The following is a 22,175-nucleotide window of genomic DNA, read 5'->3' as shown; positions in this document are numbered from 1 at the left end:
AGATAATTGAGCTTTTATTCTCTATTGATCCATTTACTGTATTGTGAATGGTCCTGCATCAGAAATGGGTAAGGCATAAATTATCCCCTGCTATTCACTGTAAGTAGAAAGCAATGCTGGTCACTGGGCCAAAAGACAGGGGAAATAATCAGATAATGTTACTTTGTCACTTGTTTATTGTTCATTGATCAAGTTATCTCGGTGCGAAACCAGTGTTCATTTGTCAGGAGCATTAAAGCATTTAGGTGACTTGAATAGAACTGAGGAAACCATCATTTTTGAATGGCAAATGGCATCTAAGCAACTTGAATTTATTAGTTAAAGCTTCTCAAATTTGTGTTTGTGGGAAATAACTCTGTATTACTGTGACAATTACCCTAGGCTAGAAGAAATGATACCTGCATCTTCATATTTCCTAATTAATTAACTAGCATAACTTTGAGAGCTAATCAGAAGCGCTCACAATATGGAACATTTTGTTCACTTAATTCTCATAACACTATGAGATAGAAGTTATTAACAACTTAATTTAGATATAAGGCAGCAGAGGTTTGGTAAGTTCAAATGCCAGGATTCACTGAGACCTAGCAAACTTCTTACAAAATATCCATTTTATTGTATACCATGAATTAATTTTATTCCCTTAATTTCTACAAATATATACAAATAATTTATTTTTTTTAATTCAGGTGTATATTACTATGGAATCAAGTCTGAGGTATCTTATTAGGAATCTCCACCCAAAGCTAATGAAATTACTAATGACAGGGATGCAATATTTACTACAAAAACAAGCAGTAGCAATATTAAATATTGCAGGTAACTGCCAAAACCCCAGATAATTATCTCGGGCAGAGGCACTCACTGGTTGGGGCGCCTGGGTGGCTCAGTTGTTTAAGCGACTGCCTTCGGCTCAGGTCATGATCCTGGAGTCCCGGGATTGAGTCCCGCATCGCGCTCCCTGCTGAGCAGGGAGTCTGCTTCTCCCTCTGACCCTTCCCCCTCTCATGCTCTATCTCATTCTCTCTCTCAAATAAATAAATAAAATCTTAAAAAAAAAAAAAAAGAGGCACTCACTGGCTGAGTGAGGACGTGGGAAAAAGGGGAAGATTTCATGTGAGCATCTGTAATGACAATGTGTGCAAACCATTGATTTATGGGAAGAATATTTAAAACTTATCAAAGAGATTCAGCAAAAATAATGAGAAAAAAACCCATACCTGGACAAATCTATGTGAACTTTGAGAATACCCAACACGAAAAATAACCTTAAAAGTTTCAAACAACTATGACAATTAAGCGAATATTGCAAAGCTGACGGATACATGTTCAATATGCAAAAATTAATAGTATTTCTATATGCTGGTAACAGACAGCTAGAAAATGAAATATAAGAAGTAATTATAAAAATTTCACATATCAAATGTGCGATTCTACTATACAGAAAACTACAAAACATTAGTGAGAAAATTTACAAATGGTTTAAAATAATGGAAGGATATACAATGGTGATGGTTTTAAGACTCAATATTATAAATATATCAGATTTACCCAAATTAACCTAAAGATTCAATTCAATGCCAATGAAAATTCTAGTAGATATCTGTTTATGTGTGTTGGTGGGTATGTGTGTGTGTTTGAAAAATGACAAGCCGTTTCTAAGGATTAGTGCAAATGCAGAGCTAAAACTAGTCAAAGCAATTGTAACAAAAAACAAAATTAGCACTAAGATTTGCATTACAGATATCAAGATGCATTGTAACATTACAGCAATTAAGAAAGCACATGTTAGGGGCACCTGAGTGACTCAGTCGGTTAAGCGTCCGCCTCTTGATTTTGGTTGAAGTCATGATCTCAGGGTCCTGGGCTTGAGCCCCGTGTTTGGCTCCATGCTCAGCGGGGAGTCTGCTTGAGATTCTCTCTCTTCCTCTGCCCATCCCCAGAGCTCTTTCTCTTTCTCTCTAAAATAATAAATAAATAAATCTTAAAAAAAAGAAAGCACGTGTTAGCTCAGGAACAGACAAATAAACCAGTGGAATAGAAGAGTGTAGAAATAGGCCCATGCACATATGGCCACTTTATTTATGACATAGGTGACGTGAGGTATGAAGGGAGGATAATGATTCTTTCCATAAATGTTGCTGGGTCAAATGTATATCTGCATGTTGAAAAACAATCTTGGCTCCTCCTAAAACTGTACATTAAAATTAATTCCAGCTGGAGCCCTAACCAAAAAGAAAAAATGGGTAAGTTGAACTACAGAATTTGTATTTATCAAAAGACATTATTTAAGAGTGTAAAGAGAGCCATAGGATAGGAGCAAGTATTTGCAAACATTTCTCTGACAAAAGGCTCTTATCTGTTATATATACTGTCTACAAATCAATAAGAACAGACAATCCAAAAATGCATAAAAACTTTAAAAATTACTTCACAGATTTCCATGCCAAATAAATAAACAATACAAATATAAAAAGGTACTCAACATCATTCATCAAGGACATGTAAATTAAGATCAAAATTATATAGCATTTATATTCACCGGAATGCTATTCTTAAAAACAATGACAACCCAAAAGTCTGAGAGGATATGGAACATCTTGACTTCTCCTATACTGTTGATGGGAGTGCAAGTGGTACAATAATTTTGTCGATATCTACCAAAGCTGAACATACTTGTACTCTGCCACTCAACACGTCCGATACTTATATATATTTATCAAAAGACAAATAAATGCCTGTGGGAGCATTATTGTAAGAATCTCAAACTGGAAATGCCCGTTAATGGGAGAATAAATAAGTAAATTGTGAAATCATTATTCATTTTATTTTATTTTTTTTAAAGATTTTTTATTAATTTATTTATTTGACAGAGATACAGAGCACAAGTAGACAGAGAGGCAGGCAGAGGGAGAGGGAGAAGCAGGCTCCCCACGGAGCAGGGAGCCCGATGTGGGACTGGATCCCGGGACCCTGGGATCATGACCTGAGCCGAAGGCAGCCGATTAACCAACTGAGCCACCCAGGCGCCCGTGAAATCATTATTCAATAGAGTAATATACAGTCATGAGAATGAATGAACTATTACATCATGCAACCACGTGGATGAATTTTACAAACAATGCTAAGCAAAGAAGCCAGACATCAAGAAGTACATATTGTATGACTTTGTTTAGAGAAAGTTTAAAAGTAGGCAAAGCTTATGGATTGCAATATAATTCACAACTGCGGTTACCTTTGGTAATGGGGCTGGTTAGTGTCTGTGAAGGGGACACAAGGGAGGCCTGGGGTAATATCCTGTTTATTCATCGGGAGGGTGATTCACTTTAAGAAATCTCAATGAGCTGTACATTTAGAATTTGTGTAATTTTCTTGATGTGTCATTGATATTAATTTCGCTTTGTCAAATTATAATAGATGAGCTAAAAAAGAATAACTACGAAGTGTGGGATGAGAATGTAGATAAACAGTGAGCTGAGTTCTCACCTTTTATGTCAGGTTGTTTTTAGGTCTTGTCTTAACATGATGAGTCAAGCAATAGAAGTAAAATTATGTTGTCTAAAATATGGGTGATAATCACAAGAACACCTAAAATAAACAATTGTAAAAGATCGCCTTTGGGGCATGGGATAGGGATGGAGGGATGGGTTTGGGGCTGAACTATTCATAATACATTTTCTAAGCTAATTGATTGTGATTACAAAACTTTTTAAAGAAAGTATCAAATGACCAGAGGTTCACTTCAGTTCCATAAATATTTATGGCACACTTAAATTATGCCAGGCACTGTGCTAGAGGCTGGGGAAACAAAAATGACTAAGACATGATACTTTCCTTCGAGGAGTTCACAGTTTAGTAATGAAAATAGAAACTTGGGCAGATGATGTTCTTTCTTTTTCCGTTTTAATTTTTCCCATTATAATGCACATTTAGAAAAGACTGAAAAATCCATACAAAAATTAGAATTACATAAAATCCCATTACCAAAATATAGTTTTTTCAGCCTTATATATATATAACTCTCTCTCTCTCTCTATATATATATATATAAAACCCTCTTTTCGACAATATTTATATTAACTCTGCATATCATTTTTGCCACGAAACAAAATATATTAGAACTTTTCCCCATTTCTTTAAAAACTCTTCTATCATATTTAGTAACGGCTGCCTCATTGTCACCTAACAAGTCAGCCCCAATTGATGGGTCCGTCGGGTCAGGCTCGAAGGTTAGACAAAATTTCCTAGTGAAGGTGACTCATCCCTGAGGACATGTTCCGTTTAAATCAGGCATTGTTGTCCTGAAAAAAGTAAAGTGAAATTAGTAACAGTTAAGGCTTTCCTTGGGTCCTCTCATCCTATATATATTCTCCTGACATAATTTTATCGGACCCATATGGGCTATGGTGTTCACAAATTCAGGCTTTTTAAAGATGTCTACACTGCCATTTGAATTCGTCATTTAGGAAATTGTTCTCACTCTCTTTTCTCTGCCATCTGCTATCCACAACCCAGTGTACTCTAACAGGCGTGGAAAATTCCAGGTCAGTGAGTAGGTGGGAGAGAGGAGGAGGGCAGCTAAGATTACCCAAAGCCTGAGCTCTGGTCTCCTTTTATATCAGGGGTACACAATCTGAAGGCCCTGCAAAGTGGTTGGCGGAAGAACTCAGCATGGATGTTATACCTCAGGAGAACAGTGTTGCCCACAATGCAGAGAGAGAAGTGGGGAGGGAAGAGACGGGAAGGGAAGAGAAATGGGAAGGGAAAGGAGAAGGCAAAGAGGAAGAAAAAGGAGACAACGAAAAAGAAAGCCAGGCAGCGCTCTAAGAATGCATTTTCATTGAAGGTCTGTTGACTTTCTTTCGAGACCCTAATTGTGGGGCCTCCTCCCAAGAGCTGATGTTAAGACGAGATTTTACAAAATGCATTTTATACAAAATTTGTGCACAAAGCAAAAGAACCTCCCACACACTCAGCAGCAGCCCTAGCATGCTACTTTAAGAATTATATACATCAGATTTGCTAGGAGTAATAGGAAAAGTGAATGATGACTTCCAAACTGACCTGGATATTGCAGTTCTTAAGTCAAACTGCCAAAGCAGATGAGATGATTTGGCCTGACAGTTATATTCACTCTTTGCCAGTGGGAAAGTGATAAGCAGTGACAGAGAGGCAAAATAACTTTGGAAGCTGAAAAATTATGGGAGTTGGGGGTTTTATTTTTTAACCACTTAAATGAGAAGTATTTGCCTCTGCTGAAATGAAACAGTGAAATTATGGTGACTCAGAAATAGATGAGGACTTTCCAACAACACTTAGAATGCTACAATTAATCCAGTAATTCATTTTATTGATAATGTACAATTAGGATGCTAAATGATCTGAACATATTACTTCTCTTACTTTAAGTGCTTTACACACATTATAATTAAGTAAAGCAAAGTTAAAATCATACAGATAATTAAGGAAGGCAGTGTTAAAATAAATGAAATAAAATTGTTCTCAGTACTCAGTTTAATCTCCACGAAAGACTATTACATACTTTTACAGATGGTAGGGCTTCCAAACACTGAGCCCATACGTATATTAACTGAGCCTGAAATTGGGGCTTAATTTCTTTGACTTGGAGCAAAATTGTTTCCTTTCTTTGCTGAGTGTTTACTTTAAATGGAGGTCTCTTCTTCCAAACAAAGTACTTGACATCAGAACTACCATGCTTTAACAAACATACAGAAGAATGGACCTCTATTTAGAATTTACCAAGAGCCATTCAACAGTAAGTTATTAGGCAATATACAGTTTTCTTCTAATAGTTTTCACCTGTTGGAAGACATTTCATTTTGGAAAATTTAAGGAGAATATATACTTACGTTGGTATGGAGCAGGCACTTATTAAATATTTCTTGAATTTCTTTCATTAAGAAGTTATTTCCTCTAACAACCACTCTTAAATATTTAAGAGGTTGCTGGAAAACCTTAACTGAGTCCTTTTCCCCCATATTTTACATCACTGAGTGTGTTAAAAATTCGTGATTACGCTTTCCACTCTCATGGGAAAAACTAACATAAATTGAGCACCCACTGTTTTTCACACAAAATATTAGGCACTTTTAAATATATATATATATTAACTCCTTAGATCTCAAAAAAGCCCTATGAGTAAATACTATGCATATTTATACATTAGGGAACTGCATCCATGGGAATTATGCATCTTCACAAGTTCACAGTTAGGAAGTGCCAAAGTCAGGTTTCAGATCCTGATGTGTCTCATTCTGAAGCCCATATTCTCTCTGTATACAGGAGTAATATAGACCCTAAGTTTAACCTTATTCTAGTAACTTTTCCAAAATGTTGGGGGCTTCCTTATTATTACAACTATCTTTATAGGCATGGTGACCATATATTCCGTAAAGAAATGATGATATATAACCTGAAAGAATTTTAATTCCAGTGTTAGATTAGATTGAAATTAGCATGCCAGTGGTCATTAATTTCTGGCAAATGTAGAGGAAAGAAAGAATTTTATTTGGGGCTACCGTGAAATAGGATGGAGATTCAGGAAGATAGATGCAGTAATATGTCGACATATTTGCACAAATGTATCCATTTTGATGCTAAGAAACTTTAACAGAACTCCTTGGACATTGAGATTTTGGTACAGGGACACTTTGATAGATCCTAATAGACAAACTACTAAATTTTTAGTCTTTGTTTTTTTTTTAACCAAAAGCTGTTGAAACAGATGATTTCACCAAACCCCTGAGCTTACGTCATTGTCAGTCCTGTCCAGGATGGGGATCAGGGCTGAAATCCGAGTATCACTGAGAGTTGATCTGCCCATAAATATAACTACACCTGCCTCTCAACTCTCGCAATGCCACAGCCCCAAGTGGGTTCAAGGCCTTCTTGGACTATCTGCTGGTGTCTGCAGAGGCCATTCCATTCTGTTTGGCTAATGACTATTTAGTGCAAATTCCTGTCCTGCCTTTTCTGACTTTTAAGTTTCTTGACCACTCCTTATAGTGTAGGCAACTCCTAGAAATCACTTTTTTTCCAGTAGAAGACCCATCTCCAATCCCCATCAACTCTTGAATTCTTGTGAACAAAGTCTTCTCATTATAATCTGGTGGTGGTCTGAGAAGGGGGGAGGCTCAGTGAGAAAGTGGGGATTGAATACTATCTGACTGAGAAATCTCATCGAAACAGGAATCGCATATATATGAACCATCTAGCTCCTCTCAGAATGGCAAAGATGATTCTAAGCAGAATACCTGTTTTTCTCTATGAATGCATTTGTTTCTTTAATGGTCTCAGATTTTCTGATATTTCCCTTAAAATTTAAGTAACCGCAGAGCTAGAGCGAGGTTGGTGATTGGAGCCATATTAATCTCAGCTTCAGATTGCTCAGAAAATCCTCAATTACATTTCTAGCAACTTTCTCCGTACCTTTATTAATAAAAATGTGTTATATTTAATATCCAAAAACTAATTTTAAGTGATGGCTTAGGGGAAAAGACTAATAAAGGTTAACTGGTTATAACAGGCTTATATTTTTAGGATTTTATTCATTTATTTTTGAGAGAGACTGTGTGCATTCACTCGCAAGTGGGACGGGAGGTAGATGGACGGAGGGAAAGGGACAAGCAGACTCCATGCTGAGGGCAGAGCCCTTTAGGGCTCTCCTGACCATGAGGTCATGACCTGAGCCGAAATCAAGAGTTGGACACTTAACTGACTGAGCTACCCAGGCACCCCTATAATAGACTTTTTTTTTTTTTATGCATACAGAAGCATTTATTAAAGCAATACTCACAACAGCAAAAGACTGGAAATAACTTAAATTTCATCAACTGCAAACAATAAGACAGAAAAATAATGCCATAGAGCTAAATGGAAAGATCCTTTTGTTGAGGGTCTTGAATGCCCAGGAGGTTATTATGATAACCATTGAACTATAACTTTATAGTTTATTTTATGAGATTATATTAAAATATTTTCTCACGCTATTAAACTATACCTATTAAAATAATATAGATGCAAAAAGTACAAAAGTTTGTCATAGTCAGAATAGCAGCTAACAGATTAAGTGTAAGTCAGAGGGGCCTATTTTGCCTATTACTGAATATTTTTAAAAGATATTTTTACTCTGATCAAGCCATTTGGATTCAAATGACTGCATCAACTACTGGGTATTTACCCCAAAGATACAAATGTAGGGATCGAAGGGGTACGTGCACCCTGATGTTTATAGCAGCAATGTCCACAATAGCCAAACTGTGGAAAGAGCCAAGATGTCCATCAACATATGAATGGATAAAGAAGAAATGGAATATTATGCAGCCATCAAAAGGAATGAAATCTTGCCATTTGCAACAACGTGGATGGAACTGGAGGGTATTATGCTGAGCAAAACAAGTCAATCAGTAAAACACATGTATCATATGACCTCACTGATATGAGGAATTCTTAATCTCAGGAAACAAACTGAGGGTTGCTGGAGTGGGGGGTGGGATGGGAGGGATAGGGTGGTTGGGTGATAAACACTGGGGAGGGTATGTGCTATGGTGAGCACTGTGAATTGTGTAAGACTGATGAATCACAGACCTGTACCTCTGAAACAAATAATACATTACATGTTAAAAAAAAAAAGAAGAAGAAGATAGCAGGAGGGGAAGGATGAAGGGGGGGAAATCGGAGGGGGAGACGAACCATGAGAGGCGATGGACTCTGAAAAACAAACTGAGGGTTCTAGAGGGGAGGGGGTGGGGGGATGGGTTAGCCTGGTGATGGGTATTAAAGAGGGCACATACTGCATGGAACACTGGGTGTTATACGCAAACAATGAGTCATGGAACACTACAACAAAAACTAATGATGTAATGTATGGTGATTAACATAACATAATAAAAAAAGCAAACAAACAAAAAAAAACAAATGACTGCATCAAGATCACTCTGTGACAAAGTAGCTGTACCAACATGGCCACATAAGCATACTCTGCTGAATTCAGGATATATAAACCATAAATTTAGACTTAAGGGGTGAGCCCCCCCACCAACTTTCTCTCCCATGTATGCTGTGTTGTCTTCTCTAGCTTTGATGCATGCTTTGGTGTTTGGAAACGTGACAGCGATCATACAGAGGATGTATTCCAGATGGTCCCTCTATCACACTAGAACTAAGGATCTGAAGGACTTCATACGGGTCCATCACCTGCCCCAGCAGCTCAAGCAGAGGATGCTCGAATATTTCCAAACAACCTGGTCAGTCAACAATGGAATAGATTCAAATGAGGTAATGTTCATTTCTCATGTTGAAGTTTTCGGGCAGAAAGCACATATTCTTAGGAAAAGCAAGGTGCTCTAATGCAGGTCTCAGAGGCAAAGTACACACCTACCAACTTCTTTATCTCTATTTTTTAATCCCTCATGAAATTCGGTCCATCTTCTTTCATCTGCTTTAGCTTATGTTTTCATGATGCCATTTGGATGGACCAATGTTTTACATTAGTTTGCTACTTTGGTCGATTGGGCGGACTAATTTTCATTCTCATTGACCCTCTTTGGAGGAACCAATCAATTCTTGGAACCATTGAATTGTGTAATGTTGGATTATTAGATTAACCAAATTAATGTGTGCCTTTAAAACAAACAAAGTAAGAAAGTAAACATCTTCTGGCACATGTGTTATCTGTAGACTTCCAGGAAGACCCCAGACCACCACTGTAAGAAAAGTATCCTATAAATAAAGCAACCGTGCTACAACCCCCCAATCACACTGTAATCCACACTTCTAAGTGACTATTTGGTTTCTCTTCTCTTGACATGATCATGATGCCAGAGGAAACATCAGGGGGTCCAAATTCCGTATCTTCGGTCCTGAGTGAGAGTCTTTATGAGAAGCAAGTCACAAGAAGCCATACATTTTCATTCTAGAGTCTTTTATTAATTTATCCTATTTCTCCAGACTTATTATCAGCTGATTTTTCAGTAGTCACTGAAAAATCGCCCCACGGTTGTATAGACATGATTTCCTCTTCTGTACTCTGGTTGGTCAAACAGTGGGAAGAACACCCCTCTTCTCTTGCAGAGTAAATCAATCAGACCAGACTTACCCCAGCTTGATTTCTTCTTTCATCTTGACAGCTTTTGAAAGACTTTCCTGACGAGCTGCGTTCTGACATCACTATGCACTTGAACAAGGAAATCTTGCAGTTGTCCCTCTTTGAGTGTGCCAGCCGGGGCTGCCTCAGGTCTCTGTCTCTGCACATCAAAACCTCTTTCTGTGCTCCGGGGGAGTATCTGCTGCGTCAAGGAGATGCTTTGCAGGCCATCTACTTTGTATGCTCGGGCTCCATGGAAGTTCTTAAAGACAGCATGGTGCTGGCTATTCTTGGTAGGTCGGAGCTGAAACGCTTCATGCAACTTTACCCTAGAGCATAAGTTAAGAAGAGAAAATGGGGGGAAAATACTGCTATTGCGAGTAAGAAAATTCTGGATGAATACGTGGAATCAGGATTATTCTTTAAGTGGATTTAATTTGCCAACTGTTTATTATTAATTGTTATGCCACATAGTGAGTTTACGCTATGCTGTTACATCCAACATATCATTCATTCTTGTTAAAAATCCAGCAGTATGAATCTTAACCCCATTTTACAAATGAATAAATAGTATCTTAGTTAACTTAATTTGTCCCAAATAACATGATAAGAAAACAAACACAGTTCTTTCTGATTCCTAAAGCCAAATTTTTAGTCGTGATGCCTGCTGCCTTTTGGTGAAATAGCTGGTCAATTTTAAGAGGGCATTTCCGTATTTTTGTGGAGAACAAATTCAGAGAAGAACATGAAAATTATTGCATCTGGGCTAGAAATAGTGCAAAAATGATTATGCATTGAGAATAAGCTCTCACTGCAGTCACTAATCCCATATTATCCAGGTGGCCATAAGCTTTTTTTTTTACTTCCTCAAAGAAATTCCACAGGATGGTTTGTGAAGATTTTGTACCACAAAGTTGACTCCCATCTATTAAGACATAATTGGTTTTCATTGAAATATAAGGTCAGCTGACAGAAATGACATGTAGAGTTAATGTAGAAAAATTCTGACTCACATTTTTATGTGTACTTCTTTTAAAATCACTATCTCTGTTTGTTTATTCAACTAATATTTATTGAAGGCCTAAGAATGTGTCAAGTTGTGGTCTAAACAATAAATACATTTTGAAAACCAATGTAGTACATCAATGTTTAGGATTTGTGTTAATAAAAAGGGGCAAGTTTTTTTTATTATTTTTTTTTAAAGATTTTATTTATTCATTTGAGAGACAGAGACAGAGAGACAGAGAGTGCACAAGCAGGGGGAGAGGCAGAGGGAGAGAGAAAAGCAGGCTCCCCTGCTGAGCTGGGAGCCCGACATAGGGCTTCATCCCAGGACCTGGAGATCATGACCTGAGCCGAAGGCAGATGCTTAACCATCTGAGCCACCCAGGCACCCTGGGGCTAATTTATTTTTAATATTATTTAAGAACTAAGATTTATAAATAACTTAACTATTTATAAAATATTTTTTTACATATGGAGTCTTATTTAAGCCTTCCTAACATAAAGGGACAGATGGGAGTGGTATTTCCTCTGTTTTTCCAAAGTTAAAGCTAACCTAGGTCTTTTGACTCTACCTCCAATGCTCTTTCCACCTCTAAGTGATGCCCGTCATTCTGTATCTATATAATCATCGTAAGCCTGCTGTCACTGATTTTAGTTCATAAGCTTCAAGGCAGATGATACTTTGGGAAAAGGGAAGAGAACTAAAATTTATTGAATCCCTAATATGAACCAGGTGTTTTACGTCCATTATCCAATTTAAATCATACCACCATGTGAGGTTGGTGTGATGATCCCTGATTAAAGGTGAAGAGGTGGAGGCTAGTGAATAGTGAAATACCTGCAGGCTTCTCATTGCTTCGTATTCACTCAGTTTGCCACTTACCGGGGGGAAAGGTAGGGCTTGTCTTTTATTTTTATTTATTTCTTTTTAAAGATTTTATTCATTTATTTGAGAGAGAAGGAGAGCACAAGCAGGGGGAGTGGGAGAGGGAGAAGCAGGCTCCTGGCTGAGCAGGGAGCCCGATGTGGGGCTCGATCCCAGAACCCCGGGATCATGACCAGAGCTGAAGGCAAACACTTAACCGACTGAGCCACGCAGGAGCCCTGGGCTGTCTTTTAAAGCTTTGGCTAATTTCTTGACTCACCCTCTTACGCTTTTTCTCCTTAACAGAAAGATTGGATGGGGAGGTGGGGGGTGAGGGGATAGGGCAATTGGGTGATGGGCACTTGATTAAATGAGCACTGGGTGTTACATGCAACTGATGAATCACTAAATTCTACCCCTGAAACTAATAATACACTATATGTTAACTAAATTGAATCTAAATACATTTTTTTTAAAAAAAGGTACAGAATAGCAACTGACAAGAGTTTATTTTCAGCTTGGCCAGGTCATTATCAGTGTCAGAGTGAGGCTCTCTATGTGTGTTTTTAAAAGGAGAATTTAACATTCCTGCTCATTTATCAACTTTGCAAAGTTAACGGCCATTCTGTTATTTTGCAATTCCAAATTAAAATTGACAATTATTTCTAAATTTGCTTCGAAAACTTATCTTTAATCATGAAATACTTTTCCATGGGTTTCCTTAGGACCATGTAAGTTTTATATTGACATAGGCTGCTTTTAAGAGGGCATATAGTTATTTTTCCAAAACTATATGGATTCATATGCTTGTAAGCAAAAATAATGTAGCATGTTTAAATATATATAATCTGTCTTTTTCCATAATCTTGGTGTATTTTTACAATAGCAGCAATTCTAGGAATGGAATATGAAGGTATTGTCCATAACATTAGAACATAATAGGTACAAATTCAATGGCTTCTAGGTAATTAACATTGTTTGTAATACATAATTCAACTGGATCTTTTATTTGAAAAAATTCTACTCACAGCTGAAAGACTTAATCCATTGCCTTTTGCTCTTGGCCCCAATTTCCTCCATAAATTATGATTTTCATGATTAACATTTTCACATCTTCGTTTCTACTGTGTCGAACATCAAAAGTGATCTAAATGCAAATTGCCACATGACCATTCTAAATACTCGTATGTGGTATTGGGACTAAACCCAAACAAGGATAAATTATTAATATTTCATCTCTGTGAGTAACATTATTTCAATGGAGATTGGGTATTTTACTTTCCCTATGGTAATATTGTCTTATAGGGCCAATTAAAATCAATACTGACTTTGATAAACTTAATCACATTTGATCTGTAGATATTTAATACATGTTCACTCTGCCAACAAAATGAATTAATATATAATGTTGTAGGGAAGATGTATCGCCAAACAACTGTCAAGCCATAACTTATTCAAGCAACTCAGTTGTCCAATCAATACACGAATGCATTTCTTAATCTGATGCCTGGGGAAGCAGTTGACATAGAGTCAAGGATTTGTTACGGGGATAGAATTTGTTTGCCTTGTACACTTTCATTTCATGTCCTGGTAATTGTGTTTTTCTACCAATTTCTTCATTGTTGTTTAAAAGAAAATGACAAATCACTGATAAATGTGCTCTTCACAGATGGTATTAGTCTGCCTAATTATAATTAAACATGTTATTGCTCTAACCCGGATGGTTTGCAGATGCATCCCATCAGCTTCCCCCTCCCCACCCTCCACCCCCTATGGAAGAGTAACTGGTTAGCAAATATCAGTAATAGAATTCTGAAAAATGGAGATAGTAAGAGACCACAGAAATCTCTCTCTTCTTTTAGAAATAAGGATACTGAGACCTGGAGTAAATAAGAAACTTAGATCAAAGTCCTAAATCTAGATAGTGAGAAATCCGCCAAGACCATAAAATCGGTGAGGGTAGGGACCATGTTATTATTTACCAGTGCACATGCGCTGGGGCTCAACATGAGGTCTGGCTCGCATGTCAGTGCTTCATAAATACTCCTTAAATGAATAAATAAACTGGAATTCTTTCTAGAGTGCCAAAGTTGGCAAGATGTTGGTGGTGTTTTTATAGCTGGGGTCACTATGGCTTAAATAGCCATGCTGTGGTCACCCAAGGTATGGAAGTATGATGACCCTAAAGTCATTCCAAACACCAGTTGCTTAACAGAAAATATACATGCTCTTTGTAGCAAGACACTGAATCATGATAAACTCTCCTGAGTTTTACAAATTTCAAAATTTCTTATATTCAAAGCATCCTGGCTATATTTACGTCTTGCATCGGTACCCAACTTTGAGTTTTTGAGCACCAATTTAGATTTCTAACAAAATATGTAAGAAACCAAATTGCCAAGTTTAGCTGTATGGGTGACAACAATAAATCCAACTTGAATTCTCTAGCACCATGTGGTTGTATATTCCCTTAGCATCTAGAAATGCAGATTTCAGTCCTTTTTTTCTTTGAACCAAAAGGCTCAACTTCAAGGTTTGAATCTAATGTTATTTCAGAGATAATACTCGCATGTAATTCAATAATTTTAAAATGATCCATTTTTATGTTATGTATTTATGAATATTTCAAGTATTCATAGTTAATTTGGCATGTTTCCTTTTCCTATGGAACTCAATAAAACGGAATTTTACCGAAGCCTGTTACAAGTCAGAGACTTTCCTTCCAGAAATGCTGGGCACCATAAAAAATAAAAATTTAGAAGTTAAAAAATTAACTGAATGGGGGACAAGGCAATTTGTTCTATACCATTCCGAAGATATTCTTTGCCTGGTGGTTTCTCTGTGGATCAGTGGTTGGTTGTTGATTCCCGGTGAGACAGAGCAAAGTGGCCATTAAAAAAATAATAAAATTTCAAGCCCAGGCAGGAGGACAAAGCAAAGAAACTCCTAAGTTGTAGCCATGAATCTAATGCCAGTGTCCTCTGTGAACGTAGGTCATAATACTTCAGCGTTGATCCTAAGTTTGTCTGAGGATGCAATGGATTTTCTTTCATGGTTCTCACACGGATGCCCAGTGAATTAATGGCTGTGTCTAAAATAGATCTGAAGCTGCAATCAGCTCTTCGTTAGCACTTACATTTATGCTCACTTTCCTGCTAGGCGAAACTGATTCAAATCAACGGAAAGATTTTAAAGATTCAAATACATTGTCCAATATGATCTAATCAGCAAACTCAAGGAAGCAAGCCGGTTCCCAGGCAGGGGAATCCAGCCTAGGACTGGTTGGCGGCAGCATTGCAGGCAAAATAGCAGGGATGCTGGGTGTGGCGCGGGCGCAAGTGACGAGGTGGTGGTGGGTCTCTCTCCCTGCAGTGGCGCAAGCCGAGAACTCAGTTTTTATTTATTCGCTTTCTTTTTTGATGGGAAAATTGGCCTTCTACACTGTCACAGAGTATTAGAAGTAGGGTGCGTGTTTTACATTTTCATTTGGTAGATTTCACCATCCATGATGTCCAATACCTCTCTCTGTCCCACCCCGTTCTTTTTTTTTTTTTAAGATTTTATTTGTTTATTTTGACAGAGAGACAAAGAGACAGCGAGAGAGGGAACACGAGCAGGGGGAGTGGGAGAGGGAGAAGCAGGCTCCCCGCCGCGCAGGGAGCCCGATGTGGGGCTCGATCCCAGGACCCTGGGATCATGACCTGAGCCGAAGGCAGACGCTTAACGACTGAGCCACCCAGGCACCCCAGCCCCATACCACCCCCTCCTCGCCCTCCTGTCTTGTAGACATGTTCAGAGGTAAATAAAACAGCCCGAGTACATTAGCAAGCTGACGATGAAGCCAATTATTGTGTTAGAATCAAAATTATTAACACACATTTTAATGTCTTCTACAGAGCCTTTTTGTACTAAAAAAAAAAAAAAAAAAAAAATTGGAGCCATTATTATTTCTCCTGAACAGTTGAGGCAACTGTGACAAAAATGTCAACTGCTTTAACTAAAGTCATTTATTGAATGCCATGAGGAACTTTCTGGAGCCCGTCTATGACCGACAGTTTCTAACTCTGGCTCTGTTAGTCCTTATCCCCCAGACCACCGTTCTCAACCAGGAACAGTTGTGCCCACCACGGGACATTTGACAATGTCAGAAGATATTTTCGGTTGTCACTTCCGGGGGTCAGGAATATGAGATGGCGCTAAACATTCTACTATGTACAGAAAGCACCCCCTCAACAAAGAAATACCAGGCCCCAAATCTCAACACTGCCAAGATGAAGGTTCTTTTTCTTTTGCAGTGTCATCTCAGAGAAGGGAAGCCTGTAAGTCAAATGAAGTTTCCAGTCCCGGTTTGCTTTTCTTTAAAAGTGACGTGTCTCTTTTTTTCACTGTTTCAAGGGAAAGGGGACTTAATTGGAGCAAACCTATCAATTAAGGACCAAGTGATCAAGACCAATGCAGATGTGAAGGCTTTAACCTACTGTGATCTTCAGTGCATCATCCTCAAAGGACTCTTTGAAGTGCTAGACCTTTACCCAGAATATGCTCACAAATTCATGGAAGACATTCAGCATGACCTCACATACAACCTTCGAGAAGGTCATGAGAGTGATGTAAGTCTCACTTCTAATTAGTGCTGAGACCTAAAACATGGGGACTGGAGACCATTTATAATAATAAAAGCACATGTCATGACTTCACTTGTAAAAATCTCTGAATGAATAAGGTATGATTATTCAGCCACTAGTTGAACAATTAAATAATTAGTTAGGAGTCAAGCCTGGAGTTTATCAACATTCTAGGAAAGTATTGTTTATAGATGACCTCCCTTAATTCAGTTTCTTTCTTGTTTATTTTCATGTGCTTATAACTAGAATCAGTTTCAGAATAGACATAGAATATTTAGCTACAGTTGTGTGATTTCTCCACAATTTAAAGATTTCCAGATAGAATATATGGCTCAGAGTTTGCTGTGTTTCTGTTTACTATTCTGCTTGCTTGTTAGGGAGTTTGCTTAAGAATAATCTTTTTTTTAACCAGTACCCAAAACAGTCTATCTTAAAATGACTGAATATGCATAAAGGATTCAAAGCCAAAGATTGTCACGCTGAAAGCATAATGAGCATTTTATGAAATTATATATTTGCTGCATGTTTCAGTTTATACAAACAGCTTTCCTAACAAAATAGGTACTACATTGCATCCTGGGGTTAAGCTGATCGCAAACATAACTTCATTAGATGTGTCAGAGACACAAATGATTTAATAGGAATGATTGTTGAAAGGCAAGCCAGAGCATGAATAGCATTCTGTAACAACAAAAGCCTTGCTCGCTGCCTTGAGTTTGTCTAAGATATTTGCAATACTCGATTTTTTTCCCCTGAGATTTTAAGGAATTTATTGTTTTGACTAACCCATATTGTGCAGGCATTTTGTTAGTCATTAATATTCCTCACTTTGAAAGGTAGAGAAAGAATACAAATTGTGTATTACTTCATCTTGGTTGAGGATATCAAATGACAGTCAATACGTAAATGACAGTCAATACGTAGATGGTATCCCATTCTGAAGTTCAAGATTAACCGTTTTGAATGTGTGCTTCTCTCTATTGACGATAGCAAACAGCAAAAGAGGTATCAATATTTATTGGGAATCTATTTGTGCTAAGCTCTCTGCCTAGATAAAGCATCTCATTTAGTGCTTAAAATGACTTTGTAAGGTAAGTATCAATTTGTATGGAACAGAAAACAGATTCAGAATGGCTAAGTAACTTGTATGTAGTCACATTGTATACACTATTAGTTATGTTGTCCCTGTTGAAAGCACTTTTCATATCTTCTGATTCAACAGATGGACTTATTTTTTTAAGATTTATTTATTTATTTTAGACAGAGAGAGCATGGGAGGTGGGAGGTTACAGGGAGAGGGATTGAGAGCATCTCAAGCAGACTCCCCGCTGAGCACAGATTGGGGCTCAATCCCACCACCCTGAGATCATGACTTGAGCTGAAATCAAGAGTCGGTCATTTAGCTGACTGAGCCACCCAGGTGCCCCTCGACAGATGGACTTTTAAAACTACAGTTGTCTTTTGTACTCTCTAAGACAACCTATTTTTGAAGTGTGGAAGTGTGCTAGAGGGTGGAAGCAACCGGAAAGGAGAGAAGAAATGCGGGAAGAGAGAAAGAGCCAAACATGCCTCAGCCTAGTGAAGTGGAAAATATTGGATCTCAACCCCCACCTTCTTTTTATTTGATTCCTTTTTAAGGATCTGTATCTCTGATCAAATTTTTTATCCCTTTTTTTCTGTTTGCTGGAACATAAATCAGAGTGATTTTTAGACTCTAATACCTGAATTGCCTGTGGGATTACTTTCATTATCTGTTCTTTCTCTTGCATTGTTTTGTTTTGTTGTGGTCATTTGGTTCCTTCTTTTTAGCAGATGTTATACTTTTGTTTAAATGTAGATGTTGCTTATGAATATTATTCTATTATTTTCCTCCATGCAGGTAAGATTTTCTCTTGACAGGCAGATCAAGTTCCAACCAACCAATTTCATCCTGCCCAGAGTTCCTCTTAGGTTTTGTTCAGCTGCTCTGTTTCAGCTTTGCCCATCCTCTGGGGCTATAGCCTTCACCCTTAAGATGTGTTTTTTCTAGAATCTCCAGCTGAAAGCCTGAGATGTTTACCAAGGCCTCTCCTATTTGGTGGGGCTTAAACTCCACCCTCCATCTCCTCAGCACCGCACGGTGGCTGAACTCTCTGCTCGTCCCAGGTGCTGTTTTCTTCCGAGTCTCTTGGAACACTGCCCTGTGCATGCTCACGTGAGCAGTTGACTCATGCATCTAGGGCCACACTGACGCAGTTGACAGCTCTCTGGGCTTTTACTCCTCAAATCCCAGGTGCTTTAGTATCACCTGAACTTAGCCTCCTTAGCCAGGAAGATGGCTCCTTTCTGTTCTACGCTATTCCACCTCACAGGGAAATAGAATATTCCCCCCAGAAGATACTTGGGTAAATGCAGAGCACACGTTGGTGTGCCCCTCTTTTCTCAGGGACCACGACCCTTCAAGTCTTCCCTGAGCTGATTGTGCTCTGGTGCTTTCAAACAGTTATTTTATGTATTTTGTCCAGCTTCATTTTTTACTTGAGAGTTAGTTCAATATAAGCTATTTCATTACAGCTGGAACCATAAGTATCGCTTCTTTTCAGAAGGCTTATCAGCTGCATTTTTAAGGGCAAATGGGAACTGGAGCTTACCCCTAAAATTTTTATTGTTTTGTTTTTCCTGATCACTTATCACTCAAAACTTCCCTCTCTTAATCTCTGTGTGTGTGTATATACATATATATACACACACACATATATCTCCAAGATCTTGGGATGCTATGCCTTCTAAGGCTCGATAAATTTGGACCACCCTTCCCCATAATTCCATACCCTGGGGAGAAAGTCTTCTGCTCTTTCTAAGCATACTCCAACTTCTTGGCGCATTTGTATTCTGATGGTAACCAATGGTTATGAATTCTTGCTTTGCTTTGCAACTCTGCTCTGCTGTCAGACCAATGGGAAACCCAACCTCTTTCCTTAATTTCTGTGAACACACAAACAAAATATCTAATCACACAGGACGTTTAGTGGGTTGAAGCCTTTGATGATCAATGGGTTTAGAAGAAGGACATTTGCATAATGGAAACACAAACAATATAAATGTACAGTATCTATATATCCTTATTCTTAAAAATCATGTGGCCACTGGGCCATGTTGTTCAGCTCTTTCTTATTGCTCTCATCACTCTCCTCTTCTTGCTCTCTCTTCATCTCCAAATTCCCCATTATTTCTGATACATATTAGTTTAACTCCCACTCTTTGGCTGCCTTTCGTCTTTCTGATTTTGCCTTCTGGATTCACCTTGTGCCCCTAGGAACTTATACACTATTAGGTGACACAGAACATCTGGGTAAAGTGAAGACTGATGGTCAGTCCTTTTTGAAATAAAGATCATAAAAGCATTTCAAGAAATAGTCAAAATTTAGAAGGGATATGCATGTAGCTTTAGTAACATATAACTCCTAGAGCTATGATAAATTATGTAACTTGAGACTGACAGCTCATCCAATTCTCACAGGAAAATTAACTAAAATATATAATATTCTAAGTTTATGGAGAGGCTAGCTAGCATGATTTGGACCTCATGCTAATTATGCATCTTATGCACCCCGTGTTTTCTATATTTGTCTTATTTATTTATATCTCCTGCATGGCTCAAATAATGATGTGGATTAATTTAGCTATTTCTGTCCATGCAGATTATGAGAAATTTGCTTCACTGCTTCTCATGGTAGACTCTATAAAATTGGCTTTCGCACAATCTCATGTGTTGTTGGTTGTGAAATTTAGTGCCTTAATATAAGAATTTTGAATCTGTGATAAAAAAAAATAAAATGATTGAAGAGTATCTAAAATATCTGTTTTCAAAAATTAATAATGCTAATACACTGAAAATTGAATATTGATATGGCTACATATAAATACCTATGTGCTTCTCACGTGGTAGACACTGACTGAGTGGTGGTATCATGGTTAGAGAGCAACAAACAGCAATGGTTGTTGAAAAAGGAAAATAAATTCTTACTGAGGGGTTTATCAGTGATGAAACCTATTAAATTTTAAGTGTCTTATCTCATTTTTCCTCAATTTCTCATTGTCATGTAATCCTATCAGCTTAAAAAAATAAAGTCTCCTCCTTTGGTCTTACCACCTCTTTAGTAAAGGAGGGGTGTTTCCCCAGTTTCTTGAGGGTCAGTGACCTCTAGGTGAAGGACTCTGAATGCCCATCTCCAGCATAACACAAGAGGCTACAGCAAAGTTCAGAGAAGGCTCCTGAGGCAGAGACAAGGGAGCCCTCTAGGATGTGCACGGTCAGCTGCTTCTTCCCACTTGGACGTATTTGATCATACTTGGGTGGTTTAAGGTGCTGACCTATCATAGCTGCTTAAAACCTCCACATTATCTTAACAACCTAGTTCCCCACAACCTACATCTACTCTCTATATAGACCCAGCACCATGCTTAAACAGTATAGTTATAAAATTCAATACATCCAAGTCTCAAATGACCCTCAAATGAAACAAATGCATATATAATCATAATTTATTGCAAAAGTTCCAGAGTGGTCATATGCAATAGTTAAAACATATATAAATAAACGTAGTGGAATAAACAAAGTTTCATAGTAATGGAAGAGTCAACTTGCCATCACCAGCCTGTGGGGGTTGTGTGCATGTGTGTGTGTGTGTGTGTGTGCGCGCGCGTGCGCACACGCATCTGTATGTGTGGAAGGTGCTGAAAGAATCTGACCATGACACATGAGAAGGGGTATCCTAAGTGGTCCTCCTGCCCCTGTTCTTATTCCCTTACCACCCTCTCTCCTCAAGGCTCCAGAAGCAACCTTTTCAAAATGACAAATTGGATCATCTCATTCGGTTGCTTAAAATATTTCAACGGATCCCCATGGACTGTTAATAAAATCCAGACTTCTAACCATAACTTTGAAGATCCTATGCATTCCAACAACTGCCTGCCTTTCAGATCCATCCAATGACATCTTGTTTCCAGCTCACATTCCAGGAAACTGGTCTGCTTTCCCTTCCTGCAATGGTGCTCCTCCTGCCTTACCTGACCACCTGCTCAGGAGTTTGCCTTTCCAGGTTATCCTCTGGCACATCACCTTGTTTATCTTTCTTCAGAGCGTTTAGCAAGACCTGAAGTTCTTTTAATGTGTATATTTGCTTGTTCATGGTCAGTTTTTCCTACCAGAATGTCTACTTTATGTGGGCTTTGTTTTATTCTAGACTATAGCCTCAGTGCCTAAGTCAGAGCCTAATGTAGAATTAACATTTAATATATATTCAATGAGTGAATGAATGAATGTCAAAAAGTTTACTTTGGGACCTGGAACTTCTGTGAAATTTTAAGAAAATGAATAAAGTCCTGAAGACAGCAGCCACATAGCCAGTAAATGGAGTTTAAAATGAAAAGTTGAGGCACCTGGCTGGCTCAGTCGGTAGAGCATACGACTCTTGATATTGGGGTCATGAGTTCAAGCCTCATGTTGGGCATATGGTGTACTTAAAAAATAAAATAAATAAAATAAAATAAAATAAAATAAAATAAAATAAAATAAAATAAAATAAAATAAAAT

At 38.0% G+C, this 22,175-nt stretch overlaps 1 protein-coding gene across 1 annotated transcript in view; it reads left to right on the top strand.

The window, feature by feature from the left end:
- KCNH8 (potassium voltage-gated channel subfamily H member 8) overlaps positions 1-22,175 on the top strand; it is a 379,220-nt gene that overhangs the window by 307,701 nt on the left and 49,344 nt on the right. Inside the window, exons 9-11 of the mRNA XM_034993931.1 lie at positions 9,098-9,297; positions 10,149-10,398; positions 16,371-16,585. Of these exons, the coding sequence (XP_034849822.1) occupies positions 9,098-9,297; positions 10,149-10,398; positions 16,371-16,585 (665 nt within the window). The remainder of the gene's footprint in view (positions 1-9,097; positions 9,298-10,148; positions 10,399-16,370; positions 16,586-22,175) is intronic.

The sequence above is a fragment of the Mirounga leonina genome, unplaced genomic scaffold (assembly GCF_011800145.1).
Source record: "Mirounga leonina isolate KUSES-001 unplaced genomic scaffold, KU_Mleo_1.0 Mir_115, whole genome shotgun sequence".
Taxonomy (NCBI): domain Eukaryota; kingdom Metazoa; phylum Chordata; class Mammalia; order Carnivora; family Phocidae; genus Mirounga; species Mirounga leonina.
The sequence above is the reverse complement of the archived record's forward strand: the minus strand, read 5'-3'. Positions and strand labels throughout refer to the sequence as shown.